The 19,359-nt window shown below is 41.1% G+C and overlaps 2 protein-coding genes across 7 annotated transcripts in view; one reads left to right on the forward strand and one right to left on the reverse strand.

Annotated features, from left to right (window-relative positions):
• uggt2 (UDP-glucose glycoprotein glucosyltransferase 2) overlaps nucleotides 1-448 on the reverse strand; it is a 46,007-nt gene extending 45,559 nt beyond the window's left edge. For all 6 annotated transcript variants that reach the window (XM_004557813.4, XM_004557811.4, XM_004557812.4 and 3 more), the window contains exon 1: nucleotides 294-448. The gene's annotated coding sequence lies outside the window, so the exon portion shown is untranslated. The remainder of the gene's footprint in view (nucleotides 1-293) is intronic.
• A 1,277-nt stretch (nucleotides 449-1,725) lies between these two features.
• hs6st3b (heparan sulfate 6-O-sulfotransferase 3b) overlaps nucleotides 1,726-19,359 on the forward strand; it is an 85,419-nt gene continuing 67,785 nt past the window's right edge. The window contains exon 1 of the mRNA XM_004557807.3: nucleotides 1,726-2,837. Within this exon, the coding sequence (XP_004557864.1) occupies nucleotides 2,290-2,837 (548 nt within the window). The 5' untranslated portion in view covers nucleotides 1,726-2,289. The remainder of the gene's footprint in view (nucleotides 2,838-19,359) is intronic.

Genomic DNA, 19,359 nt, shown 5'->3' on the forward strand with positions numbered 1-19,359 from the left:
ATACTCGTCTGAAGAAGAAAAAAACAGCTCGCAAGATTATGGGAGATGCTAGAAACATGAGAGGTCCTCGTTAACCAAGGAGAGTAATAATAAAATAACGTCTCCTCATAAGGGTCAGGCAAAGGAGTGAAGTTAACTTAGCTGCAGACTACAAGTCAGCTGCCGTGACATGAACTAAAACATCCCAGCAGCGTGTTTTGACTAACGGAGACCACGAGCATGGGTTGCCACAAACACGTAACAGTGGACAGACTATTATTTAGCTACAGTGTTGCCAATAACATCGAGCTCACCCAGTCAGTGATGCTAGTGGTTTCCATACAAAGCAAAGGGCTTCATTCAGCTGGATATTTTGGGCAGCTAACAGCCTGTACGGCTAGCCTGTTACCGGGGTTGCGGGGTGTCGAGGTGTCTCGCGCGGACCGTTATTCCTACCCGAAAGAACCGGAAACCGGAAAACAAAACGTGGCCTTTAATTATTTTAAAACACCGTTTTTTATATTGTTTATACAGACCAGGCGAGAAAGATCGTTGTATAATTAAATTAAATTAGATGATAATGTGGCAAATTATTCTGGCACATTGGCAGACAGCTAAAGAGACAGACGCTGAAGCTCAAGCACTAGAGCATGTTGTAGCAACACTAGTAGTGAGTGATGCGTGCGCGCGCGCGCGCGTGTGTAAGTGTGTATTTGTTGAATCTCCAGTGTGAATCTCCAGACACTTCCTGTAGGCTGTGGAAAGGAAAAATCCAAAACAGTGAATCCAAAAATTAACCGAAGTTGTTACATTACGTTTAGAATAACTTAGTTTTTGTAGCCTTCATAATGATAGTGATGATAATAATAATAATCATTATAATAATAATGTTATAGATTATTTGAACTACTTTAAAGCTATATCAGTTATCCATTCATTCCTTTTTTAGTTTTTATTAGATTTCCCTAAAGATCAGTAAAGATTGTTATGTATGATTTGTTTTTGTTTTTTTGTTTGGGGGGGGGGGGGGGGGGGGTTGTTTGTTTTTTTGTTTTGTTTTGTTTTTTTGTTTTTGTGTGACCCTACTTTGCAAATGTACCCGCAGAGAGACATTGTTGCCCGCGGAGAGACATTGTTGTTTTCACATGCTTGTCTTGTCTTCACATGACCGGTAAAGTATTATGTCCAAAATGTGCAGACTATTGTGTGGGGAAGCAGACTATTACTTTAAACTCAATTTCGACCTCACTTTAAAGGTGCATTTAAGCCTTTCTAAATTTAATAGCCATCCAAACGACACTATAAGGGCAGTTAGCCAATATAGTGACACAAAAATAATAGGGTTACATGACTGAGCTGCAGATAATGGGACAATAACAGGGTGCGCAAAGGAAATGATAGATAGATAGATAGATAGATAGATAGATAGATAGATAGATAGATAGATAGATAGATAGATAGATAGATAGATAGATAGATAGATAGATAGATAGATAGATAGATAGATAGATAGATAGATAGATAGATAGATAGATAGATAGATAGATAGATAGATAGATAGGTTGGAAGGTCTTTGTATTTAAATGTGAATAAATCTCAGTATTGTCTCCGTTCAATATCCGTGTGGGCTTCTGGCTTCGCACTGTGTTAAACAAGATTATGGGATGGACGGGATGGACGGGATGGGATGAGGAGCTTTCCCAGCCCAACCGCGACGAGAGCATAACGCCTATTTGTCGGCTCGGATGCAGCAGCATCCTCTCAAACGCACTGCTTCACTACAGTCAGTTCTGTCTCAACCCGTAAAGGATGCCGTACCCTGCCGGAGCATTCATGCAGCCCAACAAGAAGCCGTGCGACATTTCTGCAGAAATAAGTATGAAGATGCACTGAACCACACTGTGATTTACACTGCATGGGACCAGCACTAGAAAGAAAGAGGGAGTCAAACTAAAAACTCTCTCATCCGACTGCTTCGTTTTCAACTTGATACCGAGGCATGGGAGTCGTCGGCTTGGATGCAGCTCCACACCGGCTTCAGAAGTTGGACAGGCAGAGATTTAATTGCCATGACTCTTGAATACGGACAGGACTTCCAACGCAGTGCAGACGGCGTGCAGTATTTTAGAGTCCTTAAGGTGGACTTCTCATTTTGTCTGAGTGTCTTTGGAGAGTGTTATCTGATCAACGTGTTGCATTTAAAATATAGGCATCTTTAATCTGTCTGAGGCATGGAGGAACATTGATCTCCGAAGTGTCCACGGGTGCTCCTTATTATTCACAGTAACGGAATGAAGACACTATCTTGATATGATGGATGATAGATCCAGTAAGCTCATTTTAGTTCCTATTTTAGCTGTCCTTTTTGTTATGATAGGTTATCAGTACATATGTCCCGCTGGCAGTAATTCATGCCACTTTAAGACTGAGGAGAAATTTAGAGGGGTGAGTCTACTTTCAACCCCTTATCAGGACAGCGATGATTTCTACAGAGATCAAGACCTGGAGGATGACAGCCCTCCGAAACTATCGTCGAAATTCAACTTCACTGAAAGAGACCTTGACAGACACGTGGAGTTCAACATCAAAGGGGACGACGTGATAGTGTTTTTGCACATCCAGAAGACCGGGGGGACGACTTTCGGGAGGCACTTGGTGAGGAATATTCGCTTGGAGCAGCCGTGCGACTGCAAGCCAGGGCAGAAGAAATGCACGTGCCACCGACCGGGGAAAGAAGAGTCCTGGCTCTTCTCCCGGTTCTCTACGGGCTGGAGCTGCGGACTGCATGCAGACTGGACCGAGCTTACGAACTGTGTCCCTGTCATTATGGATAAGAAGGAGGCCCGGAGGAATAAAAGGTAACGCGTGAGAGTCTCTTACAGAAATGCACCCAGTCCCCACAACCCTGGGGGATGCAAAACAATAATGCCCAATTAAACCATGTGACCATAAAACCCTTAATGAATTCAAAATGTAAGTTTAGCCTTTAAGGAAAATGCACTGCCTCTCTTGAGTGGAGAAGTAAGCGGGGATGGAATGGGCACAGGATGGGATGGGTAGGTCTACTCATTGCTATTTCCCTGGAGGGCTTATACAGTTGTCACATTAGGTACAGTATAGTGTACATGAACTTTTTAGGCATCCCCTGTAAGAGGTGAGACTGGAGATAGCTTCTGTAGCTCACTGTAACAACATTCATATACTGTTTTTAAACCTCTAAAATATAAATCTACTGCAAACAGTTAACAGTTAATTGTGCTTAATTGTGCTTAACACCTATCCAAATAACTACTAATATAACTGCTAATATAATTCAAATAAATCTCCAGTGATACAACCTCCTGAAAATGAACACAGAATTCTATAAAAGCCACTCTGAATCATTCTTTGCCCAACTTTTGTCCTTGAGGTGTTGATGAAGTTGTAAAAAGCTCATGCTCGAGTGCAACTCCTACATCAGGAGCTACTCACAATTCTCTGTGCACCCTTGGCCTTTATGTCTTGCGTTGATGAGTCCCTCTGAGGTGTTTTTTTTTTTTTCTTTGTTGTTGTTGTTGGCACGCAAAAGCAGTGCGCCACTCCCGTACCACATGAAGTCTCCTCATTTGAAGCCATCTTTACTTCATGACTGAGTTCAAATTTTTCCAGGATGTTTGTTTGTTTGTTTGTTTGGTTCTGTGATGTCACCTCACAGGAAATGCGGAGAAGACCTGCTTCATTCAAAACCCATTATCCGTCAGCGTGTTGTGTGGTAATTACAGTTAATAAGACATTTGCAAATGCTTCTACTAATGTACAGTCTTGTACAATTACTAAAAGTGGGTGTACTGCAATGAAGCATCCAGTGGATGAGCAATGCGTGTTTGAGTGTTTTCGCTTAGCAAAGTGGATATGTGTATATTTCCGTGCAGCTTCCAGAGTCACTGATTCTTTTAAAAAACTGCAGTAGAAGATACTCGTGCAAGTACTACAAACCGAAGGTGTACTGGCCAAATGTCTTGTTACATTTTTTATTTTTTTAAACTGCAGATAATTTCCTTTTCTGGTTCATATATATATATATATATATATATATATATATATATATATATATATATATATATATATATATAACACTGAAGTACTTGAGCGCATGATTTATTTCTGCTGTGCCAAGTGTTTTCTTTACTCAGGGAAGTGCTCACTAGATGCGACAGCTCTTCATTTCACAGCTGCAGCATCCATTCTGCTCTTACAGTCCTCTCATGCCTTGTTCCTCAGTGCGCTCCCGCAGCATCTATTCTGAGATTATTCTGCCACGACGACCGAGACTGTTGGCAGACACATTATGTTAGACCACCTCACTAACCAGCCACTGCATAAGGCACATTTATGTGCCATTTGAAAGAGATGACTAACAGCGTTATGCAAATTTTATCCTCATAATTAATTTGTGTATGAGAAATGCCTTAAATTATAATATCATAAATGGTATAAGGTCAAAGTAAAAAAAAAAATCACCCTTGCCCAGCAAAACATGCCATTTGTAATAAAGAAAATACTATAATCCACTTAGAAAAATGTTTAGTCCACCTAAGGGCACGCCGGAGGAATGCCAATACTATATCACTGCCAAATTCTGATGGTACGGCCTTGTTTTGTGATGGGAGCCTCTGAGATTGAGTGGCTGTCTGAGATTGAGTCCTGAGTATACGACTTGCCGGCTCCTGAGGTGGCAGTAAGGGGAGGCCGGGGAAGGAGGGCTGTGATGGCACTGCCTGCGTGGCATGGTGTGGCCTTTTCAGCCAGGCGGTGCGTGCTGCATGGCGAGCCAGCCGTACGGCCCAGGAAAGGTCAGGCGTGTCAGACTGGATCAGCGTGTCCTGCGGTGTAGCTCCTCTGGAGAGTGCTGTCAGTCAGGGGAGAAGCGGAGCAGGCAGGCGGCCTCTCTTCAGGGACTTTTTGGAGAAACATACTTCTAAGTGCTGTCCTCTTAAGTTGTGGAGAGCATCACAGTATTACCTTGTCTGCTGCATGAATTTGGCTGGCTGAGCAGGTTGTTTTTCCTCTCAGGCGATTTCAGAGTTCTCTGCTGAGGACTGCTGTTGGAATTATTTCTGATTGGTACATGTTCATTATCTAACTCTCCAGTCAGGAGTAACTCATGCAGATGTATTCAGTGTGACACTGGGTGCTGATTTTGAAAATGTATTTAACGCTAATGCGCCAAGAACTGACTGAGTAAATGATGTCTTCAGAAGCCTGTGTAATAAAAGGTTAGTATTAGAGAAATATCTGATGTTCTTCTCTACTGAAATTGAAGCGAGCTCAGTGTGATATTCTACCACCAGGTGCAGCTGAACATCTGTCACAGAGATAAATAAACAACAGCAGAACTTTATTGTTGGTCTGAGGCAAATAAACTTGATTATAAAACTCTCAAATGAATCAGCGTGTCAGTCAGTAAATGTATGTAACAATAATCTGATTTGTTCTGTGTATGAGAAGATAACCGTAAAATGAAAAAAAAAATCCTATAATAAAATGACTTAATTTGATGTTTACGATGTTAATGCTAAGCACTTGCCATAGTTTGCAGAGTGTATCCACTCTGAGTGAATCCACATAATCTCTAAGATCTCTCAACCAAAACCCAGATCATGCATTATCTTTCAAACCAACACTAAAAGACTTGCACTGAAAAGTTTATCAGCTATTTAAAATGTGGGGGTGGGATCTTGTCATTTTCCCCTCACATTCTTCTTTATATCATTAATTTTTCACAGCACCACCACAACAGCAAATATAAAAGCCTATACTTCATTAGTGTTTGACACGCACTCGAGCACTGACGTGATAAAACAGATGTTCTGGTGATGCTTTTGCACTAGAATTCATCAGGGTCACCCTCCTGTTGCATAACGTTCACAATGTCAGCATCTCTCACAGTCTACAGGGCAGATCGGATGCTTCGGCAGAATTAAGGCTTTGCTTGGCTCTCGCTATTTCGGCATTTGGTATTTTAGTGACATTTAATGGTCAAGTCTTTGAATTAGGGCTAAGCTAATTTGAACTTTATGATACCTTGTCCTTTTATTGTATCGAAGCAATATTTCGCTTTAGTTGAACTTTTGTGATGCTGGTCTCATATGAGTTCAAGCACAGCCAACCCATTATGTGCGAGTTTCACAGATATTAATAATCATTTTTACTGTCTGGAAGTTTGGTTTCGTTTTGAATTCATATTAAGTCGTTGCTGAATTTTGGTTCAGACTGTCACAAACAGCTGGGAGTAAATTTCCTTTTCAATCAGTGATTGATTCTTGTATTAATTAAGTACCATTTTACATCATTATTGTCAGATAGATGTACACAGCAGCTGCCAAAGCACAAGGTCAAGAATATCACAATAAATATGTGAAAATTTTAATTAATTGCACAGCAAGAACAAGACACCACATTTCCCAGCTGTCATTAGCAGTGTTATATATGTGGATTAAAAACTACCTTTCATCCAGGGAAGTGTGCTCTAGAAGTAACTGACAAGCTGATACTAAGTAAAGCAATTTGATAAATACATAAAAAGCCACAAAATAGGCAAATCTTTATAAAGGTTATTAATAAGATTTTGGTTAAACCATTCGGTTCTCTTTTCAGTTTCTTTGCTATTCATAATATAACCCTTCTTTAGAGCTGCTGGTGTGCAGATCAATCTGCTGTCACTTCCCTGAGGCCTGCTTCTGCAGCACAAATCCATTAAAACTGGGATGCGTGTCTCATTTGAACCATTATTATTTGATATTCTTTGTTATAACTTATTAAGACACTGCACAGATGCACTCACTGTTAATGTAAATGACTCATCCTTTTGCATAAGCAACATTTCCACCTTCTAGTTTTTCTCCAGCTTCTGTCTGTTTGTGTTTGCAGTATAGCCACATTTCCTTAAAACCTTCATTTTGTGCATATTTGTGCAGCCCATAAGCATCCACGTGGAGATGGAAGGATATTGAGAGCACTTTTTGGACAGCCCCCCCGGTTTCACTTTATCTTATTTCCTCCCTCCTTTTTTGCTGTTGCCTCGTGATAATATCACGCATATGCTGATGTTGCACTTTTTATCAATTATACAATCTTCATTAGCAGCTTTCTTGTTGCGTATGCATAATGAACGCTCAGTTCAGCAGTACAAAGAGACCAGCGTCAAAACACAGCACGGCACAGACCCTCGTCGATGCTCTGATTGAATGAAACGTTGAAAGAGAGCGAGAGAGAGACATGTGCCTATTTAGCAATGTCCTCTACTGTGATTCTGAAAATCGATTTCTAGATCACGGCATCCTCAAGGTTTTCATGTTATGTGGACTGTGTTCAAAGTTGAGCGTATTGTGTGTTGGCCTGAAAAGGCAGAGATAACAAAGGATTTGAAACTTGAGCAAAATGATAGCACTGTTTGGTTTTGGGTCTTTTTAATCATCTTTTATTGTAGATTATCACCTTGAAAATGTGGATATATCCTAGTTGTGGAGTTACACATTATGTATCTTTGTGTTACTGTAAATGCACTATGCAATATAAATTGTTCTATTGGAAGCTGAAGGAAAAGATCCTTTATATTATGAGGTCATTGGTATTAATTTAATGATTACTTTAGCTTAAAGTTTGACAAGCAATAAGGTGAAGCAGCTACCAGAATAATTCTTTATTCATCAGTAACATGGTGCCACTTTATTAGCAGATGAAGCTACTTTATCCCTGTTTCCCAGAACTGTGAAAGTTCCTGCCAAAAGCATATTTTTTGCCCACCAGTCTTCAAAATAACATATTCACATTCCCTTCATTTCTACAGCAGTCCAGCAGGAGCAGTAACCAGTGTTATTCCTTACTCACCCGAATGACATGCCCGAATCCTTGGCTGAATAACACCCCACATCATATTTTATTCATAATAAGTGATGCAGAGAGGGCTGCAATTACTGTGTGGTCGTTACCACTTACAGCTCTGATCAGTGAACCGTGCATGTCTCACTCTGTCTGCTACCTGCGTATGACATCTACCAATGTTAGGCATATTCCTGAATCAGCATGTGGGAGGGGAGTCATTAACAGCCTGACCTAAATGAACTTGAATGCAGTGAGCAGCTGTATTTTACATGTTGTCATCTGCGTTCCCGCTTTTGTGTTTACAAAAATAGCTTGTCAGTTTGACTTCATCCAAGTCATGTTGTAGTTTGTTTTTTTCATTTCAAGAGGATCGAGGTCGTATTGACCTTGAAAACAGCAGCACGTAAGACAAATGGCTCCTCTTTCCTTTTTTTTTTGATATTCATTAGAAGGAGCTGCCATTTTTCTTCTTTGTCTGACCAATGCGCTGTTAGGCTATGTGAGAATAAAAAGAATAGCATTCATTTGAAACTTTTGTTAAATACATAACATATCGTAACAACAAATAGAGCATTTCTCTTGTTGCTCTCTATGAACTCAGACTTTCTGAGCTGAGTGGAGAAGGGAAAGTGCAGACTCGCAGGGTAATGGATGCCCTCTGGGCACAGATGAACCTGAATGAGGAAAGTTGAGCAGATTTACAGTTCCGGTCGTATCTTTGGATGTAGGAGGGAAAGTGCTCATCAAAATGATGGGATGTTTAGTATGTGTGAAGCTGAGAGTGCCCTTGCAGGCTTTGGACTTCCAGGGTGCGCAGATTGCTTTTCCTGTGTCATTAATTTGAGTCGTCATTGCTGGCAGGCCTGATCCAGTTGGTTTGATAATTAAGCATTACCTCTACAGAGGGTACAACAGCATATGTCAAGCAATTGTTCACCAGTGTGACAAATAAAATTCAAATTGGACTATGTAGGGGAAAAATATGAGTGGGGAAACAAAGAATCGTTTGTGCAGCAGCTTTTTTAGTCGCTTTCGAGGGTAGATGACATTTTTGAGAGGCGGAACCATTCAAAAGCTTGACCAGAAACACATTTTTATTCAAATTTCAGAATGTGCCATTGCTTTCATATCAACTATTTATCAGATTAATCAGACTGGCGTGCTTGTGTTATATCATTTTATTTTTGAATTGCTTTGTCACTACTCATTGCCATCACGGACGAATTAATTGGACAGAGCACACAACCAATCTGGACGGAAACCTGACTCGCCACACAGCTAACACCTGGACAAGGTGTGGTATCTCCTGGTTGTTGGACCTCGTCTGGATTGGGGGTTTCCTGTTTGGTCAAGCCTTTGAAGTGTAAGTGGAACTGCCATAGCAACTACCCGTCTGGGGAGGCAAAAAGTCAGAGTAATAAGAACTTTTAGCAAAACAAAAACAAACAAACACAAAGGGCGTGTAGAGGGTTGGATGCAAGGGACAGGGTGAGATGGAGACAGATATTCTACAGCAGCGGTCCCCAACCCCTAGGTGACGGGCCGATACCGGTCCGTGAGTCGTTTGTTACCGGACCGCAAGAGTTGAGGCTCGGCTGTGAAATTTATGGCTTTCAGGCTTTTTATTGGTTTTAGGGGGGGTTTTTTTTGTTTGTTTTTTTTTGTTTTTATCATTAACTCGGTTTCCCTGGGTCTTTTCCCGTCTGATATGAATAAATCTTCCTTTTTTTTGGTACTGGTACTGATTTTATTTTGTTGTATTTATCCGCGACACCTTAAAAGCTGGTCCGTGAACATATTGTGGCGCAAAAAAGGTTGGGGGCCGCTGTTCTGCTGTCATGATCCCTAAAGGGAGCAGCCAAAAGAAGAAGCAAGACAAAAAATAAATACAACAAAAAACAACTGACATTCACTTAAGGCTTCAATCTTGAAAGGGGTCACAGTCAAATAGCATGACTGTGAAACAGAACCTGCCTCCCTATTAGTGTGACTGACGCATAACATATGGTGTATTTCAAGAGATTGTGCATCAACCATTGTGGCCTGATACGTAACAAACTGTTGCACCATTGCTTAGTGCATGTCAATTAAGTGATTACATTCAAAACAATGGCCCTTATAAACCCTTGCAATATTAGCATTTGGGGATGGGGGGTGTGCTGTTATGGATATTTGTCATTGTCCCTTAGCCTGATCTGTTCGAGATGTGGCTTAGTGGGTTTTTCTGCTCTAAGAGCCACTCTAAGTAATGAAAACTGCTCAGTTTGCCAGGATAGGTTTTCGGATTCTCTGGTGCCGCTGTCAAATACTTGCTGGTCTGGCAAATATGAATCTGCAGTCCTCTGATTCAGCTCCTATAGTGTGATTAATAGTTAGCTTGGTGTCAAGTGAATGGCTAAGAGCCTCCAGTCTTCTGGAAGCTGGTTTGCAAAATTTGGTTAGATTCAAATCCCCTAAACTTTCTTGTTTTATCATGTCCCGCAGTGCAGCACAGTCACTTTCACAGTGTCTCCATTTATAACATTCGCTCTTTTCATAATTTAATCCAAGCCATCACATACATGAATACCCTGCTTTATCTCTAAACTTTGTTCAACCGTGATCTCTCAGTGCTGTCACGGAGCCAGACTTTTACTTACCGGTCAGCTTTTGATCAGAGTGAGAAAACCTGCTCGACTGAGGTAAAAAGAAAAGGAGCAAAGCGCCTCACACTGATCTGTATAAATGTAGTCATCAGTGTGATGAAAATGAGTCAGCTGGTGCAGTGATTCAAAGATTCTGTGTTTAACGTCCCCATGAGGCCTATTTCGTGGCTGAGCCGCTGAAAATGCTTCTATTATCAAAGGGGCAATTAACTTTGGCTCTGTTTCCCTCTAATTGAGAAAAGAACATTCTAGTTCTGTACTACAAACAGTCCATAAAAAGTAATTGTGCGAAACTAAAAGAATTTCCCCATAAATTCTTTATTATTTGCTGATCGGGAGCAGCCGGGAGCAACCCGATCAGCACGCTCATGAATATTGCTTTAATGACGCTCGTTGTTCCTTTGTAACAGCGTCTCAGCTTTTTGTGCTGTAGTTAAAAAAAATAAATCTGGCTTTAGCCTCTTTTAACCAGTTTAGCAATTTTGAAATGCAAGACCCAACATGACTGAATGCACGAAGCTGTTTAAGCTTAATTTGTAGCTTTGGTTCATATAAACAGATCAAGTAGATCGGATATGCTTTGACACAAAGCATATCCGATCTCTTCTTTGTTTGTGTGTGTGTGTGTGTGTGTTGTTCATACTTATGCCTGGACTTGACGTAAATGACATCAAACATTGACTTGTAAAATGCCACAAAAGGTGCCCGGCTGTGTTATTTCTCAACCAATGAAAAGCCCGTGCCAGGAATAACAGCCTCTGGAGTTGATTTATTATAACAACCAGGAGAAAGGTCATCTGTCCTTATCTGGGGCACGATGGTGACAGGTAAGTTATACAGTGGGGAGGCTAGCTAAAACTGGCTGCCTCGCACAGCTCCCCAATTTGGATTCAGAGATTGACGGAGCACCTGGCACACTTAAGAGTGTAAGTGCAGGTGGAGTCACCTTCACAGACTAATCTCCTGTCACAGAGGAGGACGACATTCTCGCTGTTTTGATGCTGTAATAGTTAGTGCCGCCTGGCAATGTGGTGAAATGAATAAAACTTTAGCTCTGTGCTTCAGGACTGCCTCACGGGACGTATGTATGCAATGAAACGGTAATCCATAAAATATGTAGAGCTGATAAAATCTTTACTGCTGGTCTCCTCTGCATCTTCCCCATCCTGTGGCATCAGCCAGACTTGTGAGAGAGATCTGAATAATCTCACTGAACAGATTGCAGTCCAGATTGCCTCTTAAATTTCTGCATTTATAAATAGGCGCGTTCCTTTTTTTATTTTTGCTAAATCGTTATAGATATTTGATTAGCAGCATCTCAGTTTTATTGATGTGGCATACAGAAAATCTAGTCTAAACAATTTCCCCCTGTGCAACTCCCCATGCATAGCTTTTCCCCATCTATTTAACATTCTCTATATTTTTTTTAATGAGTGTGAAGGCAGAAAGCATCTAAAGCTGTTGTATATCGTTGTCTGTTATGGTGAATGAAAAATAGTTTATTTCCCACTGGAAAAGGATTTCCTCCTTTAGATCAATCTCTATTCACTCCCACCTACAATATTGCAATATAAATTGGGTCCCAGGCCACAGTATAATAAGTATGGATTGAAAATGTGCCCTAACAGTACAGGACTAGAGAGGAGACTAACATCTTGCGGCATCACAGAGTGCTGGTGTGGAACAAATAGCATTATGTCCCAGCACGTGTTGTGATACAGCACATCAACCTCATCATAGGAATCTGATGTCCCTCAATGTGAGCCAGTTCTCTCAAGGCGCCAGATGAATGGCTACAAAACAGAGCTTTAAATCCCTCCCTCAAATCCAGGGATCAGTTAACTTCCCATCAATCCCTGTTCTGCGACGGAGAGTGGACTTTGCTTCATTCATCATTCCGTGTAAGCCTCCCCTCCTATGTTTGGAATCTGAGGTGTGAATTTGTTTACTCTCTCGCGCTCCGAGTGCGGCGAGAGGAAATTGTTCTAACGCTGGTGGCATTTGCTTCACTTGTAATACCGGGCGTGCCTGCGAATCACGAGAAATTATGGAGGGAAGAAAAGTATTAAGTGCCTCCGAGTGTCTCCTTTTGAACAGCGCGCATGAATTATCAGGAAATGGCTCTTTTCCTCACAATGTCACCAGTTTCAAGAATGGGTATAAGCTCGCACATATTACAGCCAAACTACAGAAATTAACATTCAGTTTTCACACACCTGCTAAAGACAATATAATGAGGAAGCCAATTTGGATGTTTTGAGAGCTTTCAGCACCAGCATGCTTTGCTGTTGCTGGGCTGTTTCGGGTCTGGCAGTGCAATGCGGGGTGCCAACATGACTAATGGGCCTAATGTGGAACCTCTATCGACTTGCACAAAAATACTCAGGGATTGATTTGACTGCTTATGCCACTGCTATAATCTCCCTTCCAATGATACCGTTTCACAGCTATTTGTACTACTTTGTGCTGCCTTCTTCTTTTTTTTCTTCTTCTTATGACACGAGAATATATGCTGCTTAGTTCAGAAACCATATGTGGCATCGGTTTACATTGTTGCCTTTGCATGACAATAATGGATGTGGCTATATGCAGGTAACAAAATGTTTTGACTGTGCATTTACACCCACTCTACAAGCGTCTTGAACTCTGGTAGAGGCATAAAAAAAAGGTTGTGGAAGGACTGGAGGGTGTCCAAACAGTGGGAAAGGGGTGGGATCTACTGTGGACAGCTCAGCAGCCCATTAACACAGGGAGACAGGCAATTATTCATGCTCACATTTACACAATTTTGGAATCACCAATTAACCTGCATGTCTTTGGAATGTGGGAGGAAGCTGGTGCATCTGGTAAAAACATGCACCACCCTGCCATCCATCTGCATCATGATTCTCATCACTTTCATTCTTATCAAAGCATTGAGCAAGCCTCGTTTGATTTTCAGCGTGTTCCAGCATTGGCGGGTCTACAAAGTTAAGAGAGAAGCGGCATTATTTTATGTTACATTTAAAGGCAGCCTTGTAATTTTCTAACCTGTCAAACGCCCACTGTGATGTCTTAGAAGGATTTGTGGGTGTGTGGTCACTTTAGTGTTTCACAGAACTTCTTTAAAAACTCAGCACCAAGAGAATGAAATAATGTCTATTGGTACAGACACATTATAACACTGGTTAGCTCAAATTTCTTACCTGGGATTGTTGTAGACAAGCATACCTTTTTAACTCTTTCTACATAAAGACAATGTCTTAAGATATCCCCTGTACCCTTTGTGACCAATTTTGACACCTCAGTATAAATCAGTACAGACGTGGTTTGATGACCATTAGAAAAGTTTCTGTTTTTTTCCAAAGGTAGATGCATACTTGGAGACCACCCTCACTACCTTCTGATGCACATTCAGTCATGTAGTTCTACAAACAACTCAGTTCAGAAAAGCACTTCACGAGCTATCCCCAGTAGGTTTTCAAGGGGTAAAAAGTTAAAACCCAGTTGCGAGAAAATAATCACCACAGCAACCGTAAACACATGTGCTCACCCCGTGTGTATTGACTGCTTTTTGAGGTCTGCTCTCCTGAAGCGAGCAGAGCTATAAGCAGCTATTCCAAGACATGGCCTTTCCATGTAGATGATTGATTCAGGTACAGTGAGGAAGGAGAGGAGGGCTCAGGCTTTGGGCTGTGTCCGTTAATCATACTGTATTACCACACAGGAGGCATTTATCACCAAACACCAAAGGCTTCAGTCCATGGGGAACACTGAAACCAATCTCATCGCTTACATGCAATCCATCTAGGTCCACAAAAAACAGCAATGTTGAGCGCTACCACATTTATTTTCTCTGTAAGAGGAGAAGGATATTCTAAAGAAAAAGCAAGAAACCTAAAAAAAAAAAAAAAACCTTGAAGAAAAGTAGGGCTTTTGAGAGACTTTGGAATTTTTTAAAAAAAACCTGTGTGGTGTTGTTGTCACAGCAGGATGTGCAAGCATCAACCTTGGCCCCTGGGCGTTCTGAGTAGAACTACAGCTTCTACACAGATAGGCTTTAATGTTTCAGGTACCAGTAAGATGATGAAATAGGAGTTTGGAAAGTCGGAGAGTACATTTTTTAATCCTTTGTCACTATGATCACTAATTATTTTCTCATCATTTGATTACTACTTTGTATTTGTCATTCTTCCCTGTTTATAATAGCATTGAAGGCAGCTGTATTTTTATTTATTTTTTCTCACAGAGCTGTTGTTTGTGTGAACTCAGCCTTGACTGAGTGAAGCTCATGGACCCATGGGTCTCACAGCCAAAGCCATGTGGTGTATTTGGAGTTCATTCTCTTATCCTATTGGCTCCTAGTCAAAATCTACCTTTTCCAGCAAATTTTCAGTTTATAATCAACAAAATGTGTTGCCAATCCAGTTTTCTAGAAACTGCCCCACATGTACAATGCTTCCAGACAAAACTGCACTTATGTTCGACAATTGTTTTCTTGTTGTTGTTTTTGTCTATAGAAAGGAGAACGATCCACAATTTCTCTCAACTCTGTCTGGAATTCATAAATTGCCTTTGTGTTTCATCATCTGCCAGTGATTACCAATGCAGCCAACATTGTTATTGGCTAACAGTTAGAACGATGGAGTAGAATAACAAAAATAGACTGGCTAGGTTAAAGCTTTGCTCTCAGGTATAAACAACTGACTTTGCAATTTATTCCACAATGTTCAGAAATGATAGTTCAAGACTAGAGTGTCCGGCTAAACTCTTATGTATAGTTTTGGTTTGAGCATGCAGCCCTGTACTAAAGCTTCAGGCCACCACAGATTTATTTTTATTTTGCTTCAAAATAGCAAGGCTTGTCATTTTGTAATTTGTCAAGCGGTCTTGGGCAATAGTTCTGAAGGTTTTCAGAAGATCTCTGAAAGTTTTTCTTTGAAAGCTTTTTCTTTCAGTTGATCCATCTAATGCAGGGGTCTCAAACTCCAGGCCTTGAGGGCCGGTGTCCTGCAGGTTTTAGATCTCACCCTGGGTCAACACACCTGAATCAAATGATTTGTTCATTAACAGGCCTCTGGAGAACTTCAAGACATGTTGAGGAGGTAACTTAGCCATTTAAATCAGCTGTGTTGGATCAAGGACACATCTAAAACCTGCAGGACAGCGGCCCTCGGGGCCTGGAGTTCGAGACCCCTGATCTAATGTTTACTGAAGCCTCATCAGAAATCATCTCACTGGAAGTGTGGCCATCAAGAAGCCATTGAGGAGGAAAAAGCTGTGGTATTCCACATTACACAGGAACTGGACTGTAAATTGGTGGTAACGGGTATTATGGAGTGATAAATTTCAAATAGATATTTCAGGTTCAAATGCTAATTAATATGATGTCTGGAGCATCAACAGCCATCTATAAAGCACGGTGGAGGCACTGTCATAGTTTGCGGCTGCATTTCAGCCAGTGGTGTTGGGGATTCTGTCAGGATTGTTGGATTATGAAAGCAGAGAGGTGCTCCACCATGCAATACCAACAAGAAAATGTCTGATTGGCAAGCTTCTCATTGACTTTATTTTTCAGCGTGACATCGATCACACTGCCAATGCAATAAAAGCATACCTGGATAGAAAAACATACAAAGGACCACTATCAGTCTTGGATTGATTTCCCCAGAACCCAGGCCCATTATTGAAGCAGTGTGGGATTATCTTGAGAATAGAATAGAACAAAAGGCAGCCAACAGCCACAGGAGAGCTTTGAATGTCTTTCAAGAACGCCAGAAAACCTCCTAGTTCCGATTTTCCTGGAAAAACATTTAAAAAATGAGGTGGCTTGAGACTGTTTCACATTACTGTATATTAATGGGTTGTTATCAGTAATTATATATAAAAATAAGCTTTGAATCATATTCTGATAGCGAGGGTCTCCAAAGCCGATGTAAAGAATAAAACTCTTATAAGGTGCTCTGGTTTCTCTGGTGTTTTTTTGTAGTGTACTTCAGTTTAGCATTTATTGGCTAGTTTGCATGGCTGAACTTATACATCGCATGCATTAGTGTGTAAATAAGTTTCCCCCAAAAGCATTTTATCTGAAGAAAGCATGTAATTTGTTCACCATCACAGCTTAGTTAAGTACTGTGAAGCAAAAATGAAACTGTGACTCGAACCACCCCCACCACGGTGCCAGATAATATTCTCCCTGATTACTGGCCTCCAGGATCCTCGTGTACAGACTGCACTCACACCCTCTAACATCTAACATTAGCCGCACTAATGGTTTTCACAGTGGGGGGGAGGGGTTGTGTTTAAAGGCTGTGAAATAATGTGTCTCTGTATGGCAGGACTCTCCTTTTGTCCTGAGTGAAAGCTCAAGTAAAAAGCTTATTACACACCAAAGGCTACAATTACTGAGGAGATGTTAAGCCTTCGGTTGAGACACATTTTGTAATATCAAAATTTCTGGAATATAATAGCAATGTAAGAGATTTGAAAAAAAAAGAGCCTTTGTTCCACCCTTTTTAGGAGCATTTCAGTCTGCACAGGTTGATGCTGACTTACAATACAGCTTCACTGACAAGACTTTTTAGTGACTCTTGAGTTTTGCAGCTTTTTCCCACTGAACGGACCTAAAAGAAAGTTAATGTATTTTCTCCACAGCCTGCCAGCCTCTCTCCAATCTGTTGATCATGAAAAGCTGCATCGTAGTAAACAAGTTTGCCCACAGGGAATCTTACCATGAAGATGTCAGTCTGACATTTACATATAAATGCAAAGTGCGAGTAGGTGAGGTTACACTTCTGACTCTGGCTGTAATTGTTTAAAAGCAAAGTCTCAGACCCGCGTTCTCTGAGGGCCCTTTGCACCATTGCTTGATAAATATAGCAAGCAGATGCCTGTTTACACACGCACCTCTGATGAGCAGCTGTTTTTTGCCACGTTAACAAGACAACGTCTAAGCCAAAGCAGCCTTGCTGTTTTTAATTAACTGACCACACTTGCAATCACAGTGATGTCTTCTGTCTGGTGCAAGTACATCAAAGTCAAACATGTTCCCAGCAGTCTGCATTTGAGGTGAAGTTTTTGATTTCTTTCATTTTTTTTCTCGTCTGAGAGCTAAATGGAAATGTGCTGTGAAGCTTTTTAATGTCAACATGTGGAAGCTTCAGCTCAGTGGAACACTGGCAGACGCACACACACACATACACACATCCAATCGCACTCCTCCCCCAGTCTTTACAAGAGTGACAGGTCATCCAGAAATTTATATTCATGGCTGGAAATGGAAATGGAACAACCAAGAGGGGGGTGTCCTGCTGTGCTACCACCAGTTACTGAGGTGCACTGGAGGGGAGAGAGTGACATTTAACAGCGTGAAGATGAGGGGCCTCCGACCAGCTTGCAGCAGATGCACTGGTACATATAGAAACAGTACAGATGGTCTTTAAAGTGAGGCGGTGCAAGCTGAGAGGAATGGTTCCCAGAGCTGAGGGAGTTATTTCATGTAGCCACCACCTTGCCGCAGTCAAGGGAGACAAACAGGAAAATCAATACTCCCACTCAGGACAGTTCACTACAAGGGCCTCCCTCAGCAGGCCTGTCTGTCAGAATCAGTCCCTCAAATGGTCTGGGATGTGAACTGCTGACAAGGTAGGTGTCAGAGCACACTGATCACACTCTTACAGCGCGACTGAAGTCTTGTTCAGCACCGTGGACAGCTCCAGAAAGACAGCGACAAACCCCAGCAAATTGGTCCCAAGCTTATCAACCCTTTGTCATATTAACATCATTGTCATTGCCTGGCACTAACATCAAATCATCAGATACCTAATATACATATTAAATTCTTATATTGTTTAAATGAAGTTAGCGGCTTAATTCACTTTTTCTGTTTTAATTATAGCTACGTTCTTTAGATGAAGAATTTCAACCAATATTAATGATATCATCAATTAGAAATACTGACTGTATATAACGGCAATAGCCACCACGATGCCCAGAATCCTCATGCTGAATGTTTTTGCCACAGCCCGTCTATGTTTTGTGCATTCTGCATATTGCACAATTGCATTTCTCTATGTATTTAAAAATGTTTACCTCGAAGTAAACGGAGAAAGTGGTGCTGAAAAGAAACATCAACATCAAAGCTGATATAAGAAATGAAAAGAAGAAACAAGATCAACTGTCTGTGAGAATGAAACAGGTGAAGGACAAGAAGCGGCCGTCTGTCAGCATAAATCGGACAAAGAAACTGCAGTGGAAAAAAAAATCTATATTCTCCATGATCTGTGTGTTAGTGTCGAGAAATTAGGCCATAAGTACTATCTTTAAAGAAAGTTTAGATAAGACAGAAAAACACAAATAATAATAATAATAATAATGGAAACAAGTATTTTCGTCATCATAAATCAAAGTAAACATTTTGTCCTGCACATCTTTTTAGGTACATCCATCCATTTTAATAATATCCCTTTAAAATAGGGAGTAGAAGACAGAGTAGCAGTCACATTTATCCACAGTATCTGCAGAAAGAGTGTGAGAATAGGAAGGGGGGGGGGGGGGGGGGCAGTGAGTCCTGCCAATGGTAATGAAGCTACCACTACAAATGGGCTAGTCATTCATGATTAACCGGCGTGTCATGCCTGAAGTAATTGCCTTAATTAGCTATTGAACAGGTTTCAGGGTTAATGGGACAACAGGTTGGCAGTGAACCTGATTTACTGTTGGAAGTTAATGATTTTACTCTCATCTTCCACTCATTCCTCAAAATGATTTGATTAACAGTAAGGGAGAACCAGATCCCCTTGTTTGTTAATACAAAATCAATTTCATGGCTGGCTGAGCTATCTCTGACAGTGTTTTTGTTAGGCGAGCAAGGTCTTCAGTCAGCCACTGGAGA

The sequence above is a fragment of the Maylandia zebra genome, linkage group LG16 (assembly GCF_041146795.1).
Source record: "Maylandia zebra isolate NMK-2024a linkage group LG16, Mzebra_GT3a, whole genome shotgun sequence".
NCBI classification, from domain to species: domain Eukaryota; kingdom Metazoa; phylum Chordata; class Actinopteri; order Cichliformes; family Cichlidae; genus Maylandia; species Maylandia zebra.